The sequence below is a fragment of the Aulonocara sp. 'chitande type north' Nkhata Bay genome, linkage group LG16, assembly GCF_057382095.1.
Source record: "Aulonocara sp. 'chitande type north' Nkhata Bay isolate Kocher_YH1m ecotype deep benthic linkage group LG16, A_spYH_male_GT1.1, whole genome shotgun sequence".
NCBI classification, from domain to species: domain Eukaryota; kingdom Metazoa; phylum Chordata; class Actinopteri; order Cichliformes; family Cichlidae; genus Aulonocara; species Aulonocara sp. 'chitande type north' Nkhata Bay.
The window spans coordinates 10,980,629-11,005,466 of NC_141359.1; the positions used below are offsets into that span (position 1 = coordinate 10,980,629).

At 42.8% G+C, this 24,838-nt stretch overlaps 2 protein-coding genes across 2 annotated transcripts; both read left to right on the top strand.

Annotated features, from left to right (window-relative positions):
* Positions 1 to 3,472: 3,472 nt before the first annotated feature.
* On the top strand, positions 3,473 to 4,496 carry LOC147311054 (olfactory receptor 13C2-like). Its single transcript, XM_086265959.1, has one exon. It carries the CDS (start codon positions 3,549 to 3,551, stop codon positions 4,494 to 4,496), a length of 948 nt encoding a protein of 315 aa, XP_086122085.1. The 5' UTR covers positions 3,473 to 3,548.
* Positions 4,497 to 22,480: 17,984 nt separating this feature from the next.
* LOC147311055 (olfactory receptor 6N2-like) lies at positions 22,481 to 23,398 on the top strand. Its single transcript, XM_086266490.1, has one exon. It carries the CDS (start codon positions 22,481 to 22,483, stop codon positions 23,396 to 23,398), a length of 918 nt encoding a protein of 305 aa, XP_086122616.1.
* The last annotated feature ends 1,440 nt before the right edge of the window (positions 23,399 to 24,838 follow it).

Sequence of the window (24,838 nt, forward strand, 5' to 3'; positions counted from 1 at the left end):
GTGGTATATGGAATACAACGATAGTGGGTCCATTCTTCATCAATGGTAACCTCAAGGCCACTGGATATTTGAAATTGCTACATGATGATGTGTTTCCCTCTTTATGCACTGAAGCTGGCACGTTCCCTGAGTTTTTCCAGCAAGATGGCGCACCACCATATTATGGGTGCCAGGTCCGAGCATTCCTAGATGAACAGTTTCCTGGAAAGTAGATTGGTCGTCATAGGCCAGTTGAATGGCCCCCAAGGTCTCCCGATCTGACCCCCTTAGACTTTTGTCTTTGGGGTCATCTGAAGGCAATTGTCTATGGTGTGAAGATACGAAATGTGCAGCACCTGAAACTACGGATACTGGATGCCTGTGCTGGCATTTCTCCTGCGGTGTTGCTATAAGTATGTGAAGAGTGGGAGAAGAGGTTTGCATTGACAATCCAACACAATAGGCAGCACATTGAACACATTTTATAAATGGTCAGAAACTTGTAAATAACTCATGAAAGAATAAAGTTACGTTGAAACCAAGCACACCGTTGTTTTTCTTGTGACATTACCAATAAGTTTGATGTGTCACATGGCCCTCTTCCTATTGAAAAAAAACAAAAGTTGTATTCAAGATGGCCGGCTTCTAAACGGCCACCATCGTCACCATCCATCTTGAGGAGTTTGCCCCCTCACATATACTAATGTGCCACAAACAGAACTTTAATATCACCAACCATATAACCCATGTTATTACGGTGTATCCATATAAATGGCCCACGCTGTACATCCCCAGAGGTTATTGAGAATGTCCAAGCTAAGATCCTGAAGGAACTGCAAATAGAAACAGACAAACTATTGGCTTTTAACCAACGGACATAGTAATCTTCTCGTCGTGTTCGGGTCAAACCTGACCGATTTAAGACTTAACACACTCATAAATATTGTCTCAAGGCCTTATTGTCTCAAAGCTTTATGATATCCTCCACACTATGCACTTGAACATATAAAAGTGATGAATACCTCTTTCACTGAATTTTGAGTGTTTTATTCAACCTTGTTACACCTGTGGTGTTCCCAGTCAAACGTGACCACCATAGAATATGAATGGGAATGCATGCATTCACTCACTCACTGACTGAACGACCCACTGAGTGACCCACCGAACAACCAAATGAAAGACCCACTGAACAACCCACTGAACAACCCACTGAATTACCCACTAAACAACCACTGAACGACTACTAAGGAACCCACTGAACAACCCAGTGAGCGACCCACTGAACTGAATTTGGTGGTTAAAAATGTTTTTTGTGTTAATTTAAGAGCAGCTAAAACGGACCAGTCGATTTTGACCGGGAACACTAAAGTAAGGGGCAGGAGGTGAACATGACCGGAGGGTGGAAAGGCAAAGTAAAAAGCCTTTAGTGACAGATGTAGCTATACCAAGTGATATCAACATCAGGAAAAAGGAAGACTAAAGCTTGAGAAATACTAAAGGCAGAGCTGGAAAAGATAGGGAGAGTGAAAGCAGCTATTATAAAAGCTGGAGCTCCACAGGCTAGAGTGCAATGGGAACAGTAGTAAGCAGCATTTTAAACAATGAGCCAACCCTGGCAGAAAAGAGCAGTGAAACTGAACTTGTCATGGTCGGCTGTGTGGCAGGCAGGCAGGAGTGGTGGACCCAAAATGCAGGATTCTCAGGACACGAGGTTTAGACAGAAAATGCAGCTTTATTGCTGGAGCAGAACATCAAGATAAAATAAAACTCACAAAAGCAAACAAAACTCTAAACAGAGATGCAGGAGGACTGGAAATCCTAAACACGCAGCAAGTGAGGGTGAACAGACGTTAACGATGCGACACCGAGTAGGGGAAGACACAGACACTAAATACAAGAGGTGAACGGAGCAAAGAGGAAACAGCTGGGAGACACGGCTGACGTTGATTACACTGACGAGACAGGGAGAGCACAAAGCTGAACGCACTGACAAAGGACACAGACCTACAAAATAAGACAGGAAGCACACGCCAGACAGAGACAGACTCGTAAACAGGCATAATGACGTCATGGACAAACAGAGGGACATACGGGCAGAGAAGACCAAGCACAGGCAACCTAAACCAAACATAACAAAACCTAAACCAGACATAATCATCATCGTCATCAACATCATCATCAGACAACTAAAGAATCAGAATATAATTGTAATCAAAACAGTATCACCAGAGAATAACCAATCCATAGTGCAAAAATAAACCAAAACATAAGAAACTCAAAATGCTGGGTCGACCCGACCCAGGACCGTGACAGAACTAGATTACGCCTAGTGACCTATAATAGCAAGTGCACTTTCTGAGCTGAGGATGAAGACTGTGCCTAGACTCAAGATAACGATAAACCAAGATGCTATTTTCCCACCTTTGCAGATGTGAAAAGTGCTCTATGTATCATCTCTACTGCCAGTGTCACTAAACCAATGAGCTCATATTCGTCACTTTCACAGTAATCCTAGAAGCACTCGGGTCAAGCATGCACGTAGAGTAAGCCCCCCATGGAGAAGAAGGCTATAAGCTAAAATCAGGGAATCCTAGATGGATGTTCACTAGTTAACTCAGGTGCAGAAAGCAGGTCATGAGAGACAGATCCGGGATCAAAAAGAGGTACAACAAGATGTTCATAACTGAGTCTCTTGAAACCACCAAATAATGGTTCACAGCTCGTTCTGCTAGGGTGAAGAGAAACTCCAGCAAAGCAGAGACAGGCTACAAGAAAGCCTATGGCTCAATTTCCCAAACATACTGGATACTGGAATGCTTGGCAATGTACAAGACTAATAGTGGACTAATTGCATTGATCAGTAACTTAGGCACGCAAGAGAATAGTCCTCCACAGTGAATTCAAAACTTTGTAAAAGATTTTGAAAATTGTAGTTAGTGATCTGGAACGTCATGCTGTTTAGGTGGACAATGTACTTGCACAATCATTCTTTTATTGAACATCTCTTTGTAGACTGACTGGCCATTAACTTAACAAAATGTGGGTTTACCTGTGTAAAAGCAACACACATTGGACATTTGTGGACCAGAGTCAGATGCAGCCAGTACAAGCAAAAGTGCTGAGTATGGAACTCTTCACTGTGACAAAAAACATAAAAGTAGCTGATGCATTTCCAAGGTATGTGTGGTCAGTACAGCACTGAAATAAAACACAAGGTAGAGCAGATAATCCTAAATGCCCACAGTGAACTCATTGGCTGGACACATTAATTGTACACACCGTGTACAGTCAACTATAAGAGGCTGAGCAATGCCATTTTAGACCTCCTCCTCTCTGGAGAATGAATCAACCTGATAAAAACCTTCTCAAGACTCACATGATTCATTATGTATATGTGGTTCATGAATGATAAAGATATAATTCAAGTTCAGATATCTTTATGAACAGGACACACAACACAGGGTTTATGTTACTGTAATTTTGTTTAGTTTGGTTTGGTTTTTTAAATTGTTTTATGTAGTCTGGTTATTCAGTTTATTTTTTTTATTAAATAGTTTTTGAAGACAATAATGGATCAAGAGTTAAATTTTACATATGTAACTCTGGACTGGTATGTGGACATTAACAAGTACAGATATGTTTTCTTTTTTATTATGTTTGCATTATATAGTCTAATAATCTGCACTAATTCTACTATTATGTACATAATCTGCATTCATAAAAACCTTCATGAGCCTATGTACATTTTCATTGCAGCTTTATTACTGAACTCTGTTCTTTACAGTACAACTATTTACCCAAAACTCCTGATTGACTTTTTATCTGAAAAACAAGTCACAACATATTCAGCCTGTCTCTTTCAGTTTTTTATGTTTTACACTCTAGGTGGTTCAGAGTTCTTTCTCTTGGCTGCCATGGCCTATGACAGATATGTGGCAATATGTAAACCTCTGCAATATCATATTATCATGAGAAAAACCACTGTGAGTATTTTTCTGATCATAGCTTGGCTTGTACCTGCTTGTCATATTGCAGTCCAAGCAATAGGGAGTGCTAACATTAAACTGTGTGACTTTAATATAAAGGGAATATTTTGTAACAATGCAGTTTACACTCTTCTGTGTGAAAGATCAAGATTAATTACCATCTTTGGTGTGGTTGCTTTACTAGATCTTGCAGTACTTCCTATGCTCTTTATAGTTTTCACTTATACAAAAATATTTATAGTCTCTTATCAAAGATGTAAAGAAATTCAGAAGAAAGCTGCAGAGACTTGTTTACCCCATCTTTTAGTTTTAATCAGTGCTTCTGTGTTTTTTGTGTATGATGTAAGCATAGCTCGGGTGGAAACAAATTTTCCAAAAACTGTACGGATAGTAATGACATTACAAGTAGTTCTGTATCATCCTATTTTTAATCCATTCATCTATGGACTCAAAATGAAAAAAATTTCAAAACACCTGAAAAGGTTCTTTTCCAGGCCACAATCAATCCTTGTATTAAAAGTAAATGCCTAGTACAACATTGCTGTTATTTTTTGGCTGCAGTTACTTAAAACACTTTTCATATGACAACATGAAATCATCCAAACTATCATGTTTATATATTTTATGTATGAACAAGAAATGCAAGAAAATGTAAAGTTTAAAACATATCACTGTTGTGTTTTTGAAGAAGGGTATTGTAGTTACACCATTCTTTCAGACAGTGGACCTCATCTCTGTAGGCAGTGTCGTCATCGTCGGTGATGAGCCCCATCAGAGTGGTATAATCTGCAAATTTGATGGTGATGTTGCAGGGATGTCAGGGGGTGCAGTCTCTGGTGTAGATGTAAGTGTACTGTTAATGTTCATGGCGTCAGTTACACGATGGACCCATAGCCAACATAACAGAGCCAGCAGTGCACGGGCAGGAATTCATTTCTTACTTAGAAATTCAGACACCTCTTGATATTTAAAGAAGAAAGGGATGGGCGAAATCTGATTGTTTAACACAAACTCTGTTTGCCAGCAACCAAGCTGCTCTCAGCATCAAAAGACTCCACCTCCAACCTAAAGAAATATCAGGAAGTAAGTTCATTTTTAAAAACTAAAGTTAGCCTACTACAGTTACTTTGTTTTAGTTGTTATAGCATGAACAACCTGCTAGCTGCAAATAATTATTTGCAGTTCTGTAAGGACTAACCTCAGCTAACACCAGCTAACAATGTTAGCTCAGTGGTGAGCAGTCTTCAGTAATAGTAATAAATCACACAACAATAGTATGTAGTTGTAAAAAGCATGACAATATATTAAGTAATCCAAAGTATTCAGAATGCACACACATTGTGTAACTTAACCCTTTAGAGCCGATCGGAGCGGGAACGCTCTGTTATGCGTAACTATTTTTAAATCCCGGTAGCACTGCAACCACGAAAGCTAGCGCAAAAAATTTTTTTGCATATGAAACCGGAGGAGTTGTACTTACATATTGTGCCATCAGCTTGTCCTAGGTCACGGTTTCCTTCCACATAAAGCTTTGCAAAAACTGCATAAAAAGCGCTTGCAGGAACAAAAACATAATATTCCAGAAACACGCTTTGCCGGTCCGATCAGCTGTTCAAAACACTTCCTACGTTGGAATAGACGTCAGCGCGAACTTTTGCATTTCCGCCATTACCTGGCCGAAACCAGAAGTGACGTCATTTTCGCGGAAATGTAGTCTTTTTTGCGATCAGGGCCTCAGGGCCTATACTGCTCTTTTTAAAAGTTATCTTTGACTTTATGACTTTCTGTGTCGTTTCTGGGATGCTTAGGACTCATATTGCACTGCTGGAAATAGTTTATTTTGATGCATATGCTGCTTTTTTGCAAATTTGCAGTATAATATTTATTTTCGTTTTTCCTGCAGTGTATAAAAATTGGTGTATTTCAAAAATAAAACTATGAAGACACTCAAAATAAATTTCCTGTGGTGGGAAACTATTTTGTGCAACTTTTTTGTATTTACAGTTTTGAGGGATAAGCCTCTTAAATTTCTCTAACTACAAATATATGTTAAAAAATCAAAAACGATTTTCAATTTTTTTGTAGTTTATTGCACTTTTTTGCAATTTATGTAATTACTATGCACTTAATGAATACATATTATTAAAATCTGGGCTATAATGGTTGTATTGATGTATAGCAACTTGAAATGCTCCCAAAAATGGCTCCACAGCATGTAAAAATATAATATAAGCTCTGGCGGACTTGGTTCTATGGTAGGTCTTAAAGGGTTAATGGAATACGCTACTGTTACGTCCCTCTGCAGCCCCTAATCATCTCAATGTTTTCAGCTGGTGCTAATTGGCCACACCTAGTCAGGTGTGGATAAAAGCATACCTGAGGCGAGCTTCCCGGGGAGCTCACTTGTCTTTGCCTGGGTGGCACCAGCCATTTTAGCCAACCTGGTATTCCATTTTAAGACAAAACCTCTTCTCACTAACACTCTGGTATTCATCTTTTATTTTATGTTGTGGCTTTTGAGCCTGGTTGTAACATAAGTGGGGGCTCGTCCAGTAGTGATGGGCAGATGAAGCTGGGCAGATGAAGCTTCAGTGCGCATGCGCCAACCAGCGTGCAGCCTGTTACAGTCGCTCCTGCGACATTGAACTGTGTGCTGTTGGACTCAGGCCGTATTATTTACCCAGGGAATTCTCTCATGTCATCATGGTGGCTGTTTATGTTCCTCCTTCTGCTAACCCCACAGCTGCATGTGACACTATCCACTCTGTCATAGCCCGGTTAGAGACTCAGCACCCGAGTGCCTTTATTGTAATTTCGGGTGACTTCAACCATGTATCACTGGACAATACGCTACCAACATTCAGACAATATGTGGACTGTCCGACCAGGAGAGAAAAAATTCTAGACCTACTGTATGCTAATGTCAAGGATGCATACAGCTCCTCCTCCCTCCCCCCACTTGGTAGGTCAGATCATAACCTGATTCACCTCACCCCCCGCTATGTGCCAATTGTGAGGAGGGAACCTGTGACCACGAGGAGCATTAGGAGGTGGTCAGAGGAGGCCTTAGCGGAACTACAGGGCTTTTTTGAGGTGACCAACTGAGAAACACTCCGTGAGCCTCACGCCGAGGACATCAATGGGCTTACTGAGTGTATCACAGACTACATAACTTTCTGCACCGACTCCATTGTTCCAGCTCAGACTGTTCATTGTTACCCAAATAACAAGCCATGGGTCATCAAGGTTCAAGGTTCAAGGTTCTAGGTTCTTTCAAGGTTCTTTATTATTTGTCACATGCATAGTTATACAAGTATAACACACAGTGAAATGTAGCCTGACACGCTCCTCGACATGTGCAAAAATTGGGGGGGGGTGTAGAGGAAGAACATCAAAGGACATCAAAGCCCTCCTCAACAACAAGAAGAGGGCTTTCAGAGGGGGCAATGAAGAGGAGGTGAGGAAGGTCCAGGTGTTACTAAATGACAAAATCAGAGAGGCTAAGGACAATTACAGGAGGAAGCTGGAGTGGAAACTCCAGCAGAACACCCCTCCACACATGAGAGGTGTGGAGGGGCATGAAGACCATCACTGGATTCAGGCCAACCAACAGCAGTGGAGCTGAGGGAGGTGAGGATAGAGCTAACGAGTTGAATCTGTTTATCAATAGATTCGACACTACAGTGTCTGCTCCCACCCCCACAACCTCACCTGTAGTCAGCCTGGAATCCAGAGCCACACCACTGTGCCAGCCTCTCTCTTCACATGGCGCTGTTGCCTCCTGTATTTTTCCTGACACCCCTCCCCCACCCATCACCTTCACTCAATACCAGATTGAGATGCAAATGAGGAGACTTCACTCAAGCAAGTCTGCTGGACCAGACGGAGTGAGTCCCCTCATCCTCAAGACCTGTGCCCCCCAGCTGTGTGGAGTCTTTCATAAACTGTTTATGCTGAGTCTGAGTCTGCAGAGGGTACCAGTGATGTGGAAGACATCATGCTTCGTCCCTGTACCAAAGATGCCACGTCCCAGTGGCCCCCAGGATTACAGGCCCGTGGCACTGACCTCCCACATCATGAAGACCCTGGAAAGGCTCATCCTGGACCAGCTGCGACCCATAGTAAGACCACATCTGGATCCCCTTCAGTTCACTTATCAGCCTCGTCTCGGAACTGAGGACGCCATCATCTACCTGCTCAATCGTGTCTACACCCATCTGGACCAGCCGGCGAGCACTGTGAGGGTCATGTTTTTTGACTTTTCTAGTGCTTTCAATACCATCAGGCCGACCCTCCTGGGTGATAAGTTAGCAGCGATGCAGGTGGATGCTTCTCTGGTGTCCTGGATTGTTAATTACCTGACAGGAAGACCACAATATGTACGTCTCCGACAGTGTGTGTCTGACAAAGTAATCAGCAACACAGGGGCACCACAGAGGACTGTCCTCTCCCCCTTCCTCTTCACCCTCTACACCACAGACTTCAGCCACTGCACAGAGACCTGCCATCTTCAGAAGTTTTCTGATGACTAACGTTGAGGTATGGACAGCTACACACTGAGGCTTTGAGCCTCAGTCCTGCCCACATTGTATTCTGTAAAAATTAAATTTTGACTGCTTTTATGACCTTTGTAGTGGGGAGAACATAGCTAGGATTTAACGATTTAACAAATCTTTTAAATCCTTTGTCCTCCACAATGCTAAATGGCTGGGAGTCCTCAATCACCATGCTAACCAGGTCTTCATCTATTTGAGATTATTCTCCTGAGGAAAGACAACAAAAACAAAGCACAAATATAAATATCACACACGTAACTTATAACAGCTGTATAATATTGTTATATCATATAGTAACATTACTGCATGCTATATTATCATGGCATTTGATGGCTCACCTGGTCTTGCTCCACAATCGGTGTTCCCCCTATTCTCATGCAAAGCTCTGTAGTGCCTAAGCATGGATGAGGTGTTGTTGTTATATCCCAGCTCCCTGGCACATAGCAAACACTTCGCCTTGTACAAAAGTAAAGACAGCTTAACATAAATTGTATTGCATCATCAGTATTATGAAAATACATCTTCTGTAGAAATTTACATACCTTGTTGGGAGGAATAAAATCAAAATGTTCACACACAGGGGAGGACATACTCCTCTTCTTAGCTGGCTCCATTCTCTCCTGACTTTCTCTCCTCACTCTCATAAACCTCCAAACTGTCTCCAAACTCTCACTAACTGCAACTCTCCATCAAACACCCACATTTTTGAATGAAGTCTGAGGGGTTTATATTGCTGTCATAGCTCGCGGCAAAGTTCGAACCACTTCATGAACCAGTCACGTGGCAGAGCCGGGCAGCGAGGCTTCGGACGTCATCATTTTCAGCTCCTCCCATAAATGAAGCAAGCCTCGATACGCGCATCGCGGAAACGCCCCTCAATTACTCGACACAAGCTTCGAAGCCTCGATACAGAACGTCACATCACTATAGTCCAGGATCTTTGGACATTTTAGTGGAAACTGAATATTAGTTTGTTTTACTTTTAAGTGGGTGAGTGAAGGTGTTCACTGTGATTGAGCAACGTCCCTTTAGTAAGTGTGTTTCAGCTGGGTGGCTGTGCTGCCCCTCCATCGAAGCACTTGGTTGTTGTTTTGCTTTATTGTTTTAGTTTATTGTGTTTGGTGGTTATCCTGGGTGGGGGTACGCTTCAGAGTTTGGTAGGAGATTATATCCCTGGTCTGCTGCCTACCCTTGAGATTGCGTTTAAAGTTGCCTTGAGATCATTGTCTGGTGAGTGTTTTGTGCTGTGACCTTTAGTGTTGTGGGGAATATGGCTACTTTTGTTGGATCACTTGTGAGTGTTGTTGGCCAGGTGATGGCAATAACACTGTGAGGTGATGAGTAGGGATGGGTACCGGTATCCGGTGCCATCATGGCACCGGTTCTGACATAAACGGTAGTAACCAGACCGAAAAGCAACGCACATTTCGGTGCTTTATTTCGGTGCTTTATTTCAGTGCTTTTTTTCCTGTCCTGTGCTGTGATACACTTTAGATTCTAGCCAATCATTTTACATTTCCGAGGATAGTAGGCGGGTCCAGGTACATACGTTCTTTTAGAGCAGAGCTACAGATTAAAAATGCCCAAGGCGAAGCGGTCAAAAGTCTGGCTGTACTTCACAGCAAAAGATGCAAACTCAGCAGCCTGCAACAAGTGCTTTAAGCTGATACTGTGATACTGTGCAAAGGAGGTAACACCTCAAATCCGATGAAACACCTGGCGACGCATAGCGTTTTTTTAAAAGCTGAGAAATGCGCCGTATTTGATGCTGCAACACCTCACACCGTGCACATCTACTGCGGGTATGGTGCCTGTTATTGGACCCGGAGTTAGCAACATCCCCCAAAAACCTGAAGAGGAGAGTCCTGGCCCCTAGCCCTGCCAGTTTAGCAGAAATGATGACGGCTGATGATGGCAGCAGCAGCCGTTCTTCTCTGTGTGAGTAGCTTAATGTTATTCGTGTGTAATTTACGTTGAGTAGGCTAACCACACTATTACACTAATGCATGTAAGGTGAACTAGCAAACACCGTCGTAGTTACATGCGGCTGTCTTCTTGTTTGATGGCAGATACTCCCTTGGACAAAGTTTGTGTTTTTTCCATTGTTTAAGCACTGCTTCCAGCCAAGAGTGATACCATATATGCCCCATAGCTGCAGAAAAGGCTAACATTGTTATCTTTTTACAAAGAAACCAGCTGAACATGAGAGGTTTTTGGACAAAGTTGGTGTTCTCCATTCTTTAAGCACCGGTTTGAGCACCGTTTAAGCACCGGCACTGTTTCAAAAGTACCGGTTTGGCACGGGTATTGGATAAAACCTAACGATACCCATCCCTAGTGATGAGCCACCCTTGTTGTGATCATTGTGTGGCCATAGCTCTCCGTTTGTGGTTGGTCACTAGCATGCTTGCTTTACTGAACTTTGGAGTTTAAAGTAACTTGTTGTGGTATGAGGCCACTTGTATGTGACCATTTGTGTGGTGGAGACAACAGATCACTTGGTTGTGGTTATTTGCTACTATTTTTGGTTTTGTGTTGTAGCAGGTCAAGTAATCATTTTGAGTTGTACTGTTGTACAGTGTTGGTCACATGTTACTTTTTGTGTGTTCAGTGTGGCAACTTCAAAATCCTCATGTAGGGGCATCCATGCTTAAAGATGCCAACTATAATGTGAACACCGTGCTTCTGTTGGCTTTTACTTTTTTTTTCAGGTTTGTGGGTCAAGGACCTGAAGGTTTCAGAGAGGCTTTTAATAAATTTAGGGGTCCTAGAGGAACCCTTTTGAGGGAGGAGGTGTTACGTCCCTCTGCAGCCCCTAATCATCTCAATGTGTTCAGCTGGTGCTAATTGGCCACACCTAGTCAGGTGTGGATAAAAGGACCTGAAAGCAAGCTTCCAAGAAGCTAACTTGTCTTTGCCTGGGTGGCACCAGCCATTTTGGCCGGCCTGTGATGCCATTGTAAGATTAAAACCTCTTACTATTTACACTCTGGTATTCGTCTCCTTTTTTATGTTGCGGCCTTGAGCCGGATCGTAACAGTTACAAACTACATTTGGGGGCATGTATTCTGTAATACGTAGTGGAATACATTTTAAAAGTAACCTTCTCAACACTGAACATAAATGTAAAGTAATTTTCTAGCCTGCATTACTACAATGCTAAAACCTTGATGTTAAAACAAAGAAGCTTTCTGAAAAATGTGCGTCACTATTTCCAGTTATTTATTGGTATATTTACATCTTAAAGGAACACTTAGGTAAAAAGTTATGTTATATGCTGATACAGTTTGCTTTTCAATCCATCCATTCATTCATTCATCTTCTTCCAATTAGCTGGGTCATGGGGAAAGCAGCCTAAGCAAAGAAGCCCAGAGCTCCTTCTACCCGGCCACGTCCTCCAGCTTGTCCAGAGAAACCACAAGGCGTTCCCTGGACAGCCAAGAGACAAAATCACTCCAGCATGTCCTGGGTCTACCACAGGGCCTCCTCCTCCTAGTGGGACATGCCTATCACAGTTCGCGCTGGCAAACCGCTCCCTCATGCCTGTGTACTCCGTGCCTGCCGCTCTCTCATTCCTGCAGCCCTCCTGGGAAAACAGAGGCAGCCGTTAGTACCATTAATTTCACTGGTAAGCTCACACTCACAAACTGACAAGCTGGAGAAATGATGGGAAGTCTTATGCAATGATCCAGCTTCAGAGAGAGCTCCACCATACTCCTAAGTAGCTCCTCTGACTAGGCTTGATCAGCTGCAGGTGTGATCATTTCCTCAGGTGTGGCCAGCCTCTAGACGGGACACACCCACCAGGCCTGCCTGAAACTAGGGCTGGGTATCGTCACTGATTTCTAGAATCGATTCAATTCCGATTCCCATGGTCCCGAATCGATTCGATCCACGATTCGATTCGATTCGATTCGATTTGAATCTGGGAAATTTTGATAGTCAGAAATATTATAATTCAGATCAGTACATTTACATATTTTTGTATCTATAAAAAGGAAGCTGACACACGCAAGACTTTATCAAAGGTGTGAGCATCACAGGAGATGCCTTTGTGTCAAAGTAGCTGAAACTAAAACACAGAAAAACATGAAGGTGATTTTTCCTGGCCGGGGATTTTATAAAAATATTCTGCAGTACATCAAAAACGAAAGAAAACCATTAATCAACATATGAAAATCACCTCTGAAGTTACAGAGGTTTTATTAGAGACACGGCTAAGCGTTTTGCATTTTGCATAATTTTAAAAAGTTTAAATTTGTTCAGTATTGAACAGCAGAAATGAGGCTTTCTTTTCGGAAGTAAGTGAAAGGAAACAAACAGCGTCCGACAGGCTGTAAACAACGGTAGACTTGTGCGTAACAAGCAAGCGAATAATGCAGAAAACAGATTTTTAGACGGGAAACTGTTCTTGAAGTACAGAGAGAGAGAGAGAGAGAGAGAGAGCTGTGTATGAAGTGTGATTTTTATCGAGGTGGAAGCAAAACAGGAAAAGTCAGAGGAAATTCATGACGATGTTAATTTGAAGCACAGTTTGGATCTTCTTTTGCTGCTGGTTCGGTCAATATTGTTTGGAGAGAGATGAAACTAACAGCTTTAGAATCAGCGCAAAAGGGGTGTGAACGCAAAGTGCGGACCCGCCGACAGATCAGAATCAGCGAGCTGTCGGCTTTCAGCCCCGACCGTGTCCGTGCCGTCGGGTGAGAAAGGCGACATCTCACTGATTCTGCGCTGTGTGTTTACGTCTTTGTGCAGAATCTGTGTTTCTGCTCTCATTTACTGTCTTAACTGTTTGGTGGTTGTTGAAATTTTGTGAGGTTTGAGTTATAGTAACTGACGGTAAAAATTCACCACAATGAAAATAAACTACACCTAAACTTGGTTTATACCTGCCCCTGATAGACTGCAGGTCATAACTTCTTCAATCAATCAATCAATCAATCTTTATTTATAAAGCACTTTTCATACAAAAAAAATGTAGCACAAAGTGCTTTACATAGTTAAAAGCAGCCCACCCCACCCTCCAACTCACTCCCCACACTCTCATTAACATAAATGATGTGAATACACACATATCGCGCCCCCCCCCCCCCCCCCCCACACACACACACACATACGCACATGCGCACACTTAAAGAGTAAAAATTGGGCTGGGCTCGCATGAGCCAAGTGAGGAAACACTATAACAGGGAGCCGTCTGCACCGGGAGCCGGTCACAGACCGCAGCCTCCAGGCTGGGCAGGAGCAGGAGGAGGGAGGCCAAGGAGCCCCCCAGCCAGGCTGAGAGGACCCCCAGAAACCCAGCAGCCACAGTCGATCACAGCCCCAGTGCAGAGAGCGCCCTCTGAGGAAACACTGGAGATATGACACAATAGGATATATACAGGGTAAAATGATAAAATAAATAAGAACAGGATACAATATAAATATAAATATAAATAGAGTATCTTACTCTATTTAAAAAATGAATAAGAATAAAATCAATAAATATTAGGTAAAGTCTAAATTAATAATAGAATAACAGGATAGAATAAATAAGCATAAAATAAATAAACGTTAGGTGAAAGCTAAATTAAAAAGGTGGGTCTTGAGCCTGTTCTTAAAAACATGTACGTTCTCTGCGGCCCTGAGGTCCTCCGGCAGGCTGTTCCACAGACGAGGACCATACCACTGAAAAGCTGCCTCTCCGTGAGTATGTGTCCTGACTTTAGGGAAATTCAAAAGGCCAGTACCAGAGGACCTCAGGGTCCGCGAGGGTTCGTATGGTAAAAGCAGATCTGAGAGATAAGAAGGCCCAAGACCATTAAGACATTTAAAAACCAATAAAAGATCCTGAAACACATGGGGAGCCAGTGCAGCGATTCTAAAACCGGTGTAATGTGGGCCCGCCCTCTGGTCTTCGTCAGCACACGAGCTGCCGAGTTTTGCAAGAGTTGTAAAGTTGAAATATTCTTCTTAGGAAGACCAGAGAGCAGGGCATTACAGTAATCAATGCGACTGGTAATAAAAGCATGCATCAGCATCTCTGTGTTGGCCCGAGAGAGAATAGGGCGAACTCTGGCTATATTTTTTAGATGATAAAATCCAATTTTGGTTACATGTTTAACATGTGGGATAAAACCAAGCTCAGAGTCAAAAATAACACCCAGGTTTTTCACTTGTAGCGAAGGACATAGTGTAAATGCCTCTAATTTAGACAAGAGTTTCTCTCTCTGAGCCTCAGGACCGAAGATTAAAACTTCAGTCTTGTCCTGGTTAAGCTGTAAAAAGTTTTCTGCCATCCAAGATCGTATATCTAAGATACAGTTAAAAAGGGCATCCATTGGTCTGGTGTCATCAGGAGACACGGAGATGTACAGCTGCGTGTCATCAGCGTAACTGTGGAAGTTCACTCCATGCCTCCTGATGATACTGCCGAGAGGGAGCATATACAAATTAAAAAGTACAGGGCCTAGAACCGACCCTTGAGGCACACCACATGTCATTTTATGGATCTTAGAGGAGCATGTATCCATACTCACCATAAAAGTTCTGTCAGAGAGATAGGAAGTGAACCAGTTATGTACAGCACCAGAGAGGCCCACCATGTGTTTCAGTCTGTTTAAAAGAATAGCATGGTCTACTGTATCAAAGGCTGCGCTTAGATCCAGTAGCACCAGGACTGAGAGCTTTTGGGAGTCCCAGTTACATCTAAGATCATTTAAAACCTTTAGGAGAGCCGTCTCTGTGCTGTGGTTCACCCTAAATCCAGACTGGAATATCTCCAGGATCTGTCTATCATTGAGAAAATCAGTAATCTGAGTAAAAACAAGTTTTTCTAAGATTTTACTTAAAAATGGTAAGTTGGATACAGGTCTGTAGTTATTAAAATCATTACAATCCAAATTGCTCTTCTTCAGAAGGGGCCTCACCACCGCCGTTTTAAAGGCAGCAGGGAAGACACCCAACTGAAGAGAGCAATTCATCATGTATAAAAGCTCAGCCTCAAAAAATCCATAAAGTGTTTTAAAGAGTGAAGAAGGGATTGGATCTAAAAGACATGTGGTGGGTCTCACTGTGGAGAAAACTTTCTGAAGGTTCTCAGCATTTACCAGGACAAAGCTGTCCAGTGTCTCCTCAGGTACAATCGAGCCCTCAGATGTGTTTACAAACATATCGCGATTAGATAAAATATCAGATCTGATGGCGCTGATTTTTCCCCTGAAGTGGTCTGCAAACTGCTCACAGAGTGAGTCTGTGGGGGTTCTTTGGGAGCTGTTAAAATCAGGGTTAAATAAATGATCTATGGTGGAAAAGAGGACCTTGGGATTATTTTTGTTATTACTGATTATTTTGGCGAAGTATGAATTTCTTGAGTTCCTTAATGTATTATTGTACATTTTAAGTTGCTCGCTAAATATTTGATGGTTGATAGTATTTTTATTTTTCCTCCATCTCCTTTCTGCTGCCCTGCAATTTCTTTTGAGTTTTTTGACTTCTTCGTTTCTCCAGGGTGATGCATGTTTTACGTTAATCTTTTTGGTGGTGAGTGGAGCAACGGAGTCAAGGCTTTTCTTCAGTTTGCTGTTGAAATGATTAAAAATCAAATCGCAGGGTGCAGGTAAAATCACAGGGGGGCATTCGTCTAAAACCCTGGTAAAATTTGCAGCCACTTCAGAGGTTAGATAGCGCCTCCTCACAGTTCGCACCGAGGTCTCCCGCTGAATAAAACCGGTGATGTTAAAAAACACACAGTAGTGGTCAGAGACAGCCAAGTCAACAACAGAGGACACGCTGGTGGACAGCCCATGGGTGATGACCAGGTCCAGAATGTGTCCTCTGTTGTGAGTCGGCTGCGTGACGTGCTGGATAAAATCCAAACAGTGAAGAATGTTTAAGAATTCTTTTGCTGCAGGATCAGAAGGATTATCTATGTGCAGGTTAAAATCACCGGTTAAAATTATCATATTATAGTTTGAATGTATGTTTGTTAAAAATTCTGAGAATTCCTTGATAAAAGCAGCGCTGTCTTTAGGTGGTCTATAAATTGTGACAGATAAAACTGGAGGGCTGCTGAAAACAATAGCATGGAATTCAAAAGTGGTAAAATGATCAAATAAAATTTGTTTGGTGGTGATTGTGTTGTTGGCTAAAGATTCAGTCCCACCACCTCTCTTACCACTTCTAATAGAAAAAGAGAAATTAAAATTTGGTGGGGAGGCCTCAGTGAGAACAACTGGTGCATCCGAACCCAGCCATGTTTCAGTTAAATATAAACAGTCAAGTTTATTATCTAAAATTAAATCATTAATAATAAAAGACTTGTTCGACAGAGAGCGTACATTTAAAAGTGCCATACTGATTGAGACTGGTGGATTTTTGACAATAGAGTTGAATGGATGTTGATATTTTTGAAGAGGCCGGAGGTTATTAATGTTTTTGGAGTTACTGGATTTATGATAATTCTGTTGCTCTCTGTTTGTGATTATGACGGGTATTGTGTTGACTGTGGGAGAGAGAGGTCCTAGTCCAGAGTTTTGTGTATTACTGTTAAAAGTAGAATATAGGAGCTGGGACCATGGGAACATCAGTCAGTGGCAGACAGATCAGCAGGTAATGTCAGTTTGGGGTAGTGACAGGGCGATGTGCGGGAGTGCTGTACGCCAAATGCCAAATTGGCGGACAGCAAACGGCGTCCCCAGGCGTTGAGGTGGAGCCCGTCTGCCCCAAAAAGATGCCTCCTCTCCCAGAAGGCATCAAAGTTGTTAATAAAACCCAAGCCGTGGGAGACACAGGCGGAGGAAAGCCAGGTGTTAAGGCTGAGCAGCCGGCTGAAACGGCCTATCCCTCTGCCACAGGTGGGGGTGGGCCCAGAGATAAAAGCACTCACCTGCAACTGACCAAGGAGGCTGAAGAGTTGGAGGAAGTCCAACTCTTCAGCAGCTCAGATTGCTGTTTGGGGATGTCATTGGTGCCGATGTGGATGATGAGCCGGTTAACCTGTGGGTGGGATGCCAGAATGTTGGGAATTCTGTCCACTATGTCAACAACAGTGGCTCCCGGGAACGACAGCGTGAGCGCCCCCCTCATCCGCACGTTCCTGACGATGGAATCCCCGAGGACCAGCGTGGAGAGAGGAGGTGCCACCGGGGTCTGTTGGCCATCTGAGACGCCCGCGCCGCGACACTGGGGGTGTTCAGATGGAGATGTGCCAGCCGGACTGCGTGAGTGACTCCCAGGTAGCCGCGCCGTGGGTCCTCTTCTCCGAGGAGCCGGGGTAAAGCACAGCTCTCCGTGGTGAGTTTGCACCACAGCGTCGGGTTGCCCGCCGCGGCTCCGGGGGCGTAGTGGTGGAGATGGCGCAGACCTCAGCGACACAGCGGGATGCCAAGGAGGATCGTGTCAAGTTCGCATTCAGCCCCCTGGATTTGGTATAGCGTGGATATCCTTTGTTCCAGCTCGATCACTTTTTGGCTCAGGTTGATGCAGCTTTCACAGCTGGATGTTGAGGTAAGTGGTGCCATTCCGGAATCTCGTACCGGCGACAGCGTCAAAAACAAAAATAGAAACTGCCACTTTAGCTTACGTTAGCTAAAAAGTCAGTCGTGACGCAGCAAGAAAAGAGTTTCAGATCAGTATCCAGCAAAGGCAAAACCAAGCTTCCAAAACTTTTCGATGCACGAGCGCCTTCAAACTTCAGGCCTCAACAGGCCTGAATCCTTCCTTCTTACCTGAAGTTCACCTGACACTCGGACCAGCGACCGCCTCTGGTCTCTCCTCCTCCTGTCTCCCCTTTCCCTCATCCACCTGCTGGCCTTTATGGAAGCTCTGCCATAGCCACCATCAAACAACTGAGTTATTTGTACACATTGGCCAGCATCTGGCCACCACCTTTCATCGTTCATACCGTTACATCCCCCCCCCCCCCCAAAAAAAAAAAAAAAGAAAAAAAGAAATTGGCCTCCACCCATAAAAAAAAGAGAAATCAGTATCGGCCCACGGGGCAAATGCCCGGTATGCCCGATGGCCAGTCCAGCTATGTCTAATAGTGTCTTAGCAATATAGATAAAAAAGTCTCTGTCTGGCTCATTTGGAAAGTATTCGGATACAAATGCTAGTTTGTGATTTAAAATACTGCCAGTGATAAGTGCCAGCCAGCCATTTTCATCATTTGTGCTATACCTGATGGCCAAGTCAAATTTCCTCTTCAGCAAGATACAAACATCCTTGGGTTTATTTGTTGCACAGGATGAAATATATAGCACTAATAAGACATGATAATCTGCAAAACATATCCCTCTTTAGCTATAACTGTTACTGCTTTACTGCTTTCAGGGAGTAGAGGCTGTGTGTGTTCCAGGGAAGAACTGAGGTATAAACCACCAACACCTTATATGGAAATGAGAAGTTGTGCTACAAGTTATGAGAGTTGTGTGTCTGTGTGCCTGACTGGAGCGTAAATAAAACTCACTTCAAAAACACTCATCAAGTGTTTGTATTTTTTTTTTTTTTAATTCCACGACAAGATATAGGTGAATATTCATATCTGTGCATTCCCAGGTGCTGCCAGCTAAATCTAGTTTTTATCACTCCCACTTTTCCATTCAAGCACTCTTCATCTCCACCACCAGGGACCGTACTACTTGACAAGCTGTTGTTAGAATTAATTTAATATTACTTTCTAGTATCAGCTGATGTTTACTGGAGCCACAGCCGTAAAAGCTGTTTGTCATGATGTCGGTTTGGATATCTGGTGAGAGGGAAACACGAAGGTGAAATCAAGAGATGTCCTTAAGTGGTCATATGATGTAAACTGTTTAGAACTTATGCATATATACCAACAAGACAGTGTACATCACTGTCACAACAGCGTTTGTTATCATCCAAAGGCTTTATGGTTTCTCCTATAATACCTGGTGGGCTTGTCTCTAGTCAAAATGCCCAGACTGACTTTTTTCTCCCACTCCAGCTGACCAGGTGGTCAAGGTGCAGACTCAAGGCACATCGTTTTTGACCCCCCCCCCCCAACCCCTTTGCAGTCTTTTGCTACTCGGGTTAAACATGATATATAAGTCACTTAGATAACTTCTAAATGTCAATGTTTGGTTTATTTCAGTGTTTGATTTGTTCCTGAGTAAAACTTCATAACTAGACCGTTTTATTTAATACTGAAGTCTTACTTGGAGAGCTGTCAGTATATTTTGAATTTCACCTGTTAGATTATGAAAATGTTTCCTCCTGAATTTAACTATTTTTTAATATTATACTTAATTCAAAGTCAGCTGTTTAAATAAGAACAGAACATTTTACATCAGGGGATACGACAGGTGAAATTCAAAAAAATAATTGTCTGATTTCCTGCATAAGAGAGTAGAACCGCTGCAGTGCAGACCTCCAACTGAGCCATCTTACATCATTGTATTACACAACATCTCCGTATTCTGGATGTTGAGTAGAAGCTGTTGAAACTGGCGGTGGCACAAGGCTTTGGAGAGAATATAATTAATAGCCTTTATCACCGGTTACATAACATGGCCATATTTTAAATGTTTAGCACAGAGTGCTTGTTGGTGAATAATACAGTGGAGTTTTATAGCTTTACGTCCTTCTTTGCTGACTTTGTTACAGACTAGGGTTGTTAATTCCTTAGTGAGTATTTCAGGCAGCAGAAACCCAAGAAAGAAGAGGAGCAAGGAGAAGAACCATCATGGAAGGATAGGCCCCTGCATGGTATGTACCAGTAGCAGATAGACTTGGCTAACATTCAAAACAATCCAACCAGTAGCTGGACAAAGCTGGACTGAGAGACAGCACTGAGTCATGAATCATGGCATCACAGGAACAAGCTCTGAGCACAAAATTCATAGAGGCTTGGGTCTACCAACCCAGGAGAGACCCCATGTGCAGACTGTGCAAAGATGCCCCTGAGACAATTCAGCACATAACAGCTTGGTGCAAGATGCTAGCAGGCAGGGCATACATGGAATGCCATAACCAGATGGCAGACATAATATACATGAACAGCTGTAGTGATAGATTTCTCTATACAAAGTGATAACAATATCAGGAAGAAGAAACATGATAAGCTTGAGAGTAAAAAACTGAGAAAGTAACTTGAGAAGATGTAGCGGTTGAAAGCCACAGTTGTTTCTGTGATGATCAGAAATACTGCATGGTACCCTTAAGTTCCCAGGTCTCAGCTTGAGGGGACTCGCAGGTTGAATAGAGTTAGAGGTCCAACCCGCAGCTATAAGACTTTGATCATCCTCATTCACATATCGAAACAAGAAAAAAAAAGACCTTCTTATTCAAGGTGTTTCTTTAGCCTTTTTGTCATAATGCCGACCTTTTGCCTATGCTACTAAGCCTTTACTAGTCCCATAGATTGAAAAAAAAATGTGTGAGAAAACACAATGAAGGACATAGGACTATAAATGTCAACTGGTGTCATGGTCCTGGGTCATTTTGACCAGGACCTGGTCCAGCTTCAGCTTCGCCTGGTCCAGCTTCAGCTTCAGCTTCGCCTGGTCCCTCCTCGCCTGGCCCTGCCTTGCCTGGTCCTGCCTCGCCTGGGCCTGCGGTTGCTACGCCACCATCCAATGTACGTCCAGCCCCTCAACATCGCCGGCCACCTTCCAGGCCACTGGCTGGGTGTCGCCGCCGTCGTGGGCGGCCTCCGGTCCAGCTCTGTTGTCGCCGCCACTGCCTTCCGCACGGCCGGCCTCCGGACCAGCTCTGTCGTCACCGCCGCTGCCTTCCGCGCGGCCGGCCTCTGAACCTCCATCGTCTGCGTCGCCGCTGCCACTGCCTTTCACGTGGCCGGCCCCCTGAGTACCCTGTGTTTGACTTTTGTGCTGTCGGCCTCCGGGTCGGCTTCCTGAACTTTTTGATTAGTGGACTCATGATTGACCCAGTGGGATTTGTTTTGAGTTATTCCTGTATCTCTGTTCTTGGGCTCCTTGTGTTTTGTTTTGTTTCTCTCATCCAAGAAGCTTCTTCAGTTCTAAGGTCAAATGGTGGGGAGTCCCAGATATAAACCTAGTGGGAGTATCCCCCTACAGAGGGACAAAAGGACCCCCTGATGATCCTCTAATCGCCTGAGCCAAGGTGTGAAACTGGGTGTGGGTCCCAATCAGTCAGAGTTTCGGGTGAGTTCATTGTGAAACCTGGCCCCACCTTATCATGTGAAGGTGACCTTAGAACTGAAGAAGCTTCTTGGATGAGAGGTGAAACGTCTTCAAGTAACTTAAAGAAGTCAAGACACTTTTCTTTGCAAGCTCCTTTGACTACGATGACCTGGATGACTGAGAACCTTCACAGACATTTCTTGTTTCCCATTTTATTGTGAAAGGTTTTGCCTCATCTCAGTGTGTCTAGCTTTGCTCCCCATGTATTATTAGCACGAACCCTCCCAGCTGTGTCTCCCTCCTGTTTTCCATTCCCTGATTACTCCCCTGTGTATATAAGCCCTGTGTTTTCCTGTGTTCCCTGTCGCATCGTACCCTCAACTAGCTGTGTGTTCTGCTTCCGTGTTTCTAGTATTTCTAGTGTTTAGTCATCTGCTCCAGTTTAGTATTTCTTTTCCAGTGTTTCCGTCCTCAGTTCCTCTGTTCAGACTTTTGTTGGTCTTTTGGTGAGTTTAGTTAGTACAAGGTTTTTCCCAGCAATAAAGCTGCGCTTTAATTTTCACTTCCGTGTCTGAGTCCTGCATTTTGGGTCCACCACTCCTGCTTGCCTGCCTGCCACACAACCAATCATGACAACTGGTTAGATTTCCTGAAGTCGTTTACATGTTAGTGGAGAACTTAATGAGTCCCACAGAGGATGGAAGGTTTTCTGATAAAACAAAGCCACATAGTCACTTACCTTCTTAGTTTAATGTTAGAAATATATTACTCCAACACTTGTCTTTTCATTTGTTATTCATGAATACAGTTTATGTAATCTAGTTCCATGGTCAATAACATTTTTGTTCATTCAATGGATGTTGAATTAAATGTAACATTGTTAACTCTTGGTGGGTTTGCAGAATTGCACAAGTACAGGTATCTCTATTTTGTGGTTATATTCACACTTTATATTCTGATACTCTTTAATTCGACTATAGTGTGCCTTATTTGGACTTGCAAAAACCTTCACGAGCCAATGTACATTTTTATTGCAGCTTTGTTAATCAACTCTGTTCTTTACAGCATGATTATCTATCCGAAGCTTTTATCTGATGTTTTGTCTGAAAAACAGATTATATCGTATACGCTTTGTCTTTTCCAAGGATTTTTATATTACACCTCAGCTGGGTCAGAGTTTTTACTGTTGGCAGCAATGGCATATGACAGGTATGTGTCTATATGCAAACCCCTGCAATATCCAGTTATAATGAATAGAATAACTATATATGTCTCTCTAGTTTTAGCTTGGCTTATACCTGCTTTTGAGACAGCAGTGTCAGTTGTGTTGTATTCTGAAGTAAAACTCTGTAGCTTTACTCTGACAGGAATTTTTTGTAACAATTCAGGATACAAGCTTCAGTGTGTGACCTCAGTGGCAATATCTGTATATGGTGTGGTCATGTTGATAAATATTGCCCTTCTACCTTTGCTTTTCATACTTTTTACATACATCAGGATTGTTAGAGTATCTTACCAAAGTTGCAGAGAAGTGAGGAAAAAAGCTGTAAAGACATGTTTACCCCACTTGCTGGTGTTAATCAACTTTTCCTGTTTTATTGTTTTTGATGTAATTATAGTTCGACTGGAATCTGATCTATCAAAAACTCTTCGCTTAATACTGACTTTTCAGTCAATTTTATTCCATCCTCTTTTAAATCCAATTATATATGGACTCAAAATGAATGAAATTTTTAAAAACCTCAAGATATTGTTTTGTCATGTTAAATAACACTGGTATTGCTGCCCTATTATCAAATGTATGAGATTTCATCGGCAATTGTAATGCAAGTTAGATAATGGATAATTATGCCATGGCATTTATATAAATGTTAATGCCTGCTATTCTAGCGATGACATAAGTGATGGTCATAAAGCAAAGATAAACATTTTCTTAAACTGTTGCTGGTAAAATTTGATGTCTAAACAGCTTATTTGCCTGCATTTCACATTTTCCTTTTTTTTGGTTAGAGATTATTATTTACTATTGTTGGTTGTAAATGCTCAAAAACAGTTTATTAAAATAAATCAAATTCTACCAGTCTCTCAGTGATGCAGAACGCCCTCTTTAGTATTGTCACTGACATATCAATGTCAATGAAAGGGAGAAAAAAATTCTTTTTTTTTCAAATTCAAATTATGGTAGCACTTTCTATGCAATTACCGAAGTAATAACCACTTAATATCAAGCATCATATCCGCAAAGATGAACAGGCACATGCGCGGGGCACAGAAAAGAATTGGCAAGAATACCAGAAGCACAAAACACTATCTCCTGGTAGACCGTGTAGTCACCCCAGACTGCAAGGCCAGATTGGTTAATCTGTGCACCGCTTGGATTAATACAAGAAGGCCCATGACTCGATGCCCATATGCAGATCAACTGGATGCTAAGAGCCTTCATCAAGAACTCAAACTCAATGGGGATGTGGCGTACAACACTTGAGGCCAACTTCAAGCAATAATCAGCCATCTCCTCTACAAGATGACATCAAGCTGTAAATGGACTGATTCTTATATAGCACTTTTCTACTCCCTCGGAGTACTCAAAGCACCGTATACAACATGCCTCATTCACACCCACTCGTACAAGCTCTTCTAAACACAAGTGCAAACTAACCTACATTCACACTCCCAATAAACGCATCAGAGGGCAACTTGGGGTTAGTATCTTGCCCAAGGATATTTGACATGCAGACTGGGGAAGCCAAGGATCGAACCACCAACCTTCCAATCAGTAGCTGATCTGCTCTACCATCCGAACCACAGCCACCCCTTGTATTCCAAGAGTCATTGATTCACTAATCCACACCATCAGGATATACATTGGAATGTTGTTCAGACTAGAGAAGTGTAGTCGGATGGTTTACCCAGTATTTTTCTTGCTAATGTCCGTTCTCTGGCAAACAAAATGGATGAGATACGGCTCTCCATCACTAACAACAGACGGATTATGGACTCAAATGTCATGTTTTTCACCAAAACATGGTTGAACAACAGCTGCCCGGACAATGCTATCGAGTTAGCAGGACGCCACACACACCGAGCCGACAGGCTAGCAGATGACTCCGGCAAGACCAGAGGTGGAGGTTTGTGCATTTATATTAACAATGCTTGGTGCATGAACTCCACTACTACTGAGAGTCACTGCTCACCTAATGCGGAGTTTTTA

Excerpts from the sequence above, each read along its gene's own strand:
- LOC147311054 (XM_086265959.1), top strand. The coding sequence starts at position 3,549 with ATGGATCAAGAGTTAAATTTTACATATGTAACTCTGGACTGGTATGTG.
- LOC147311055 (XM_086266490.1), top strand. The coding sequence starts at position 22,481 with ATGGATGTTGAATTAAATGTAACATTGTTAACTCTTGGTGGGTTTGCA.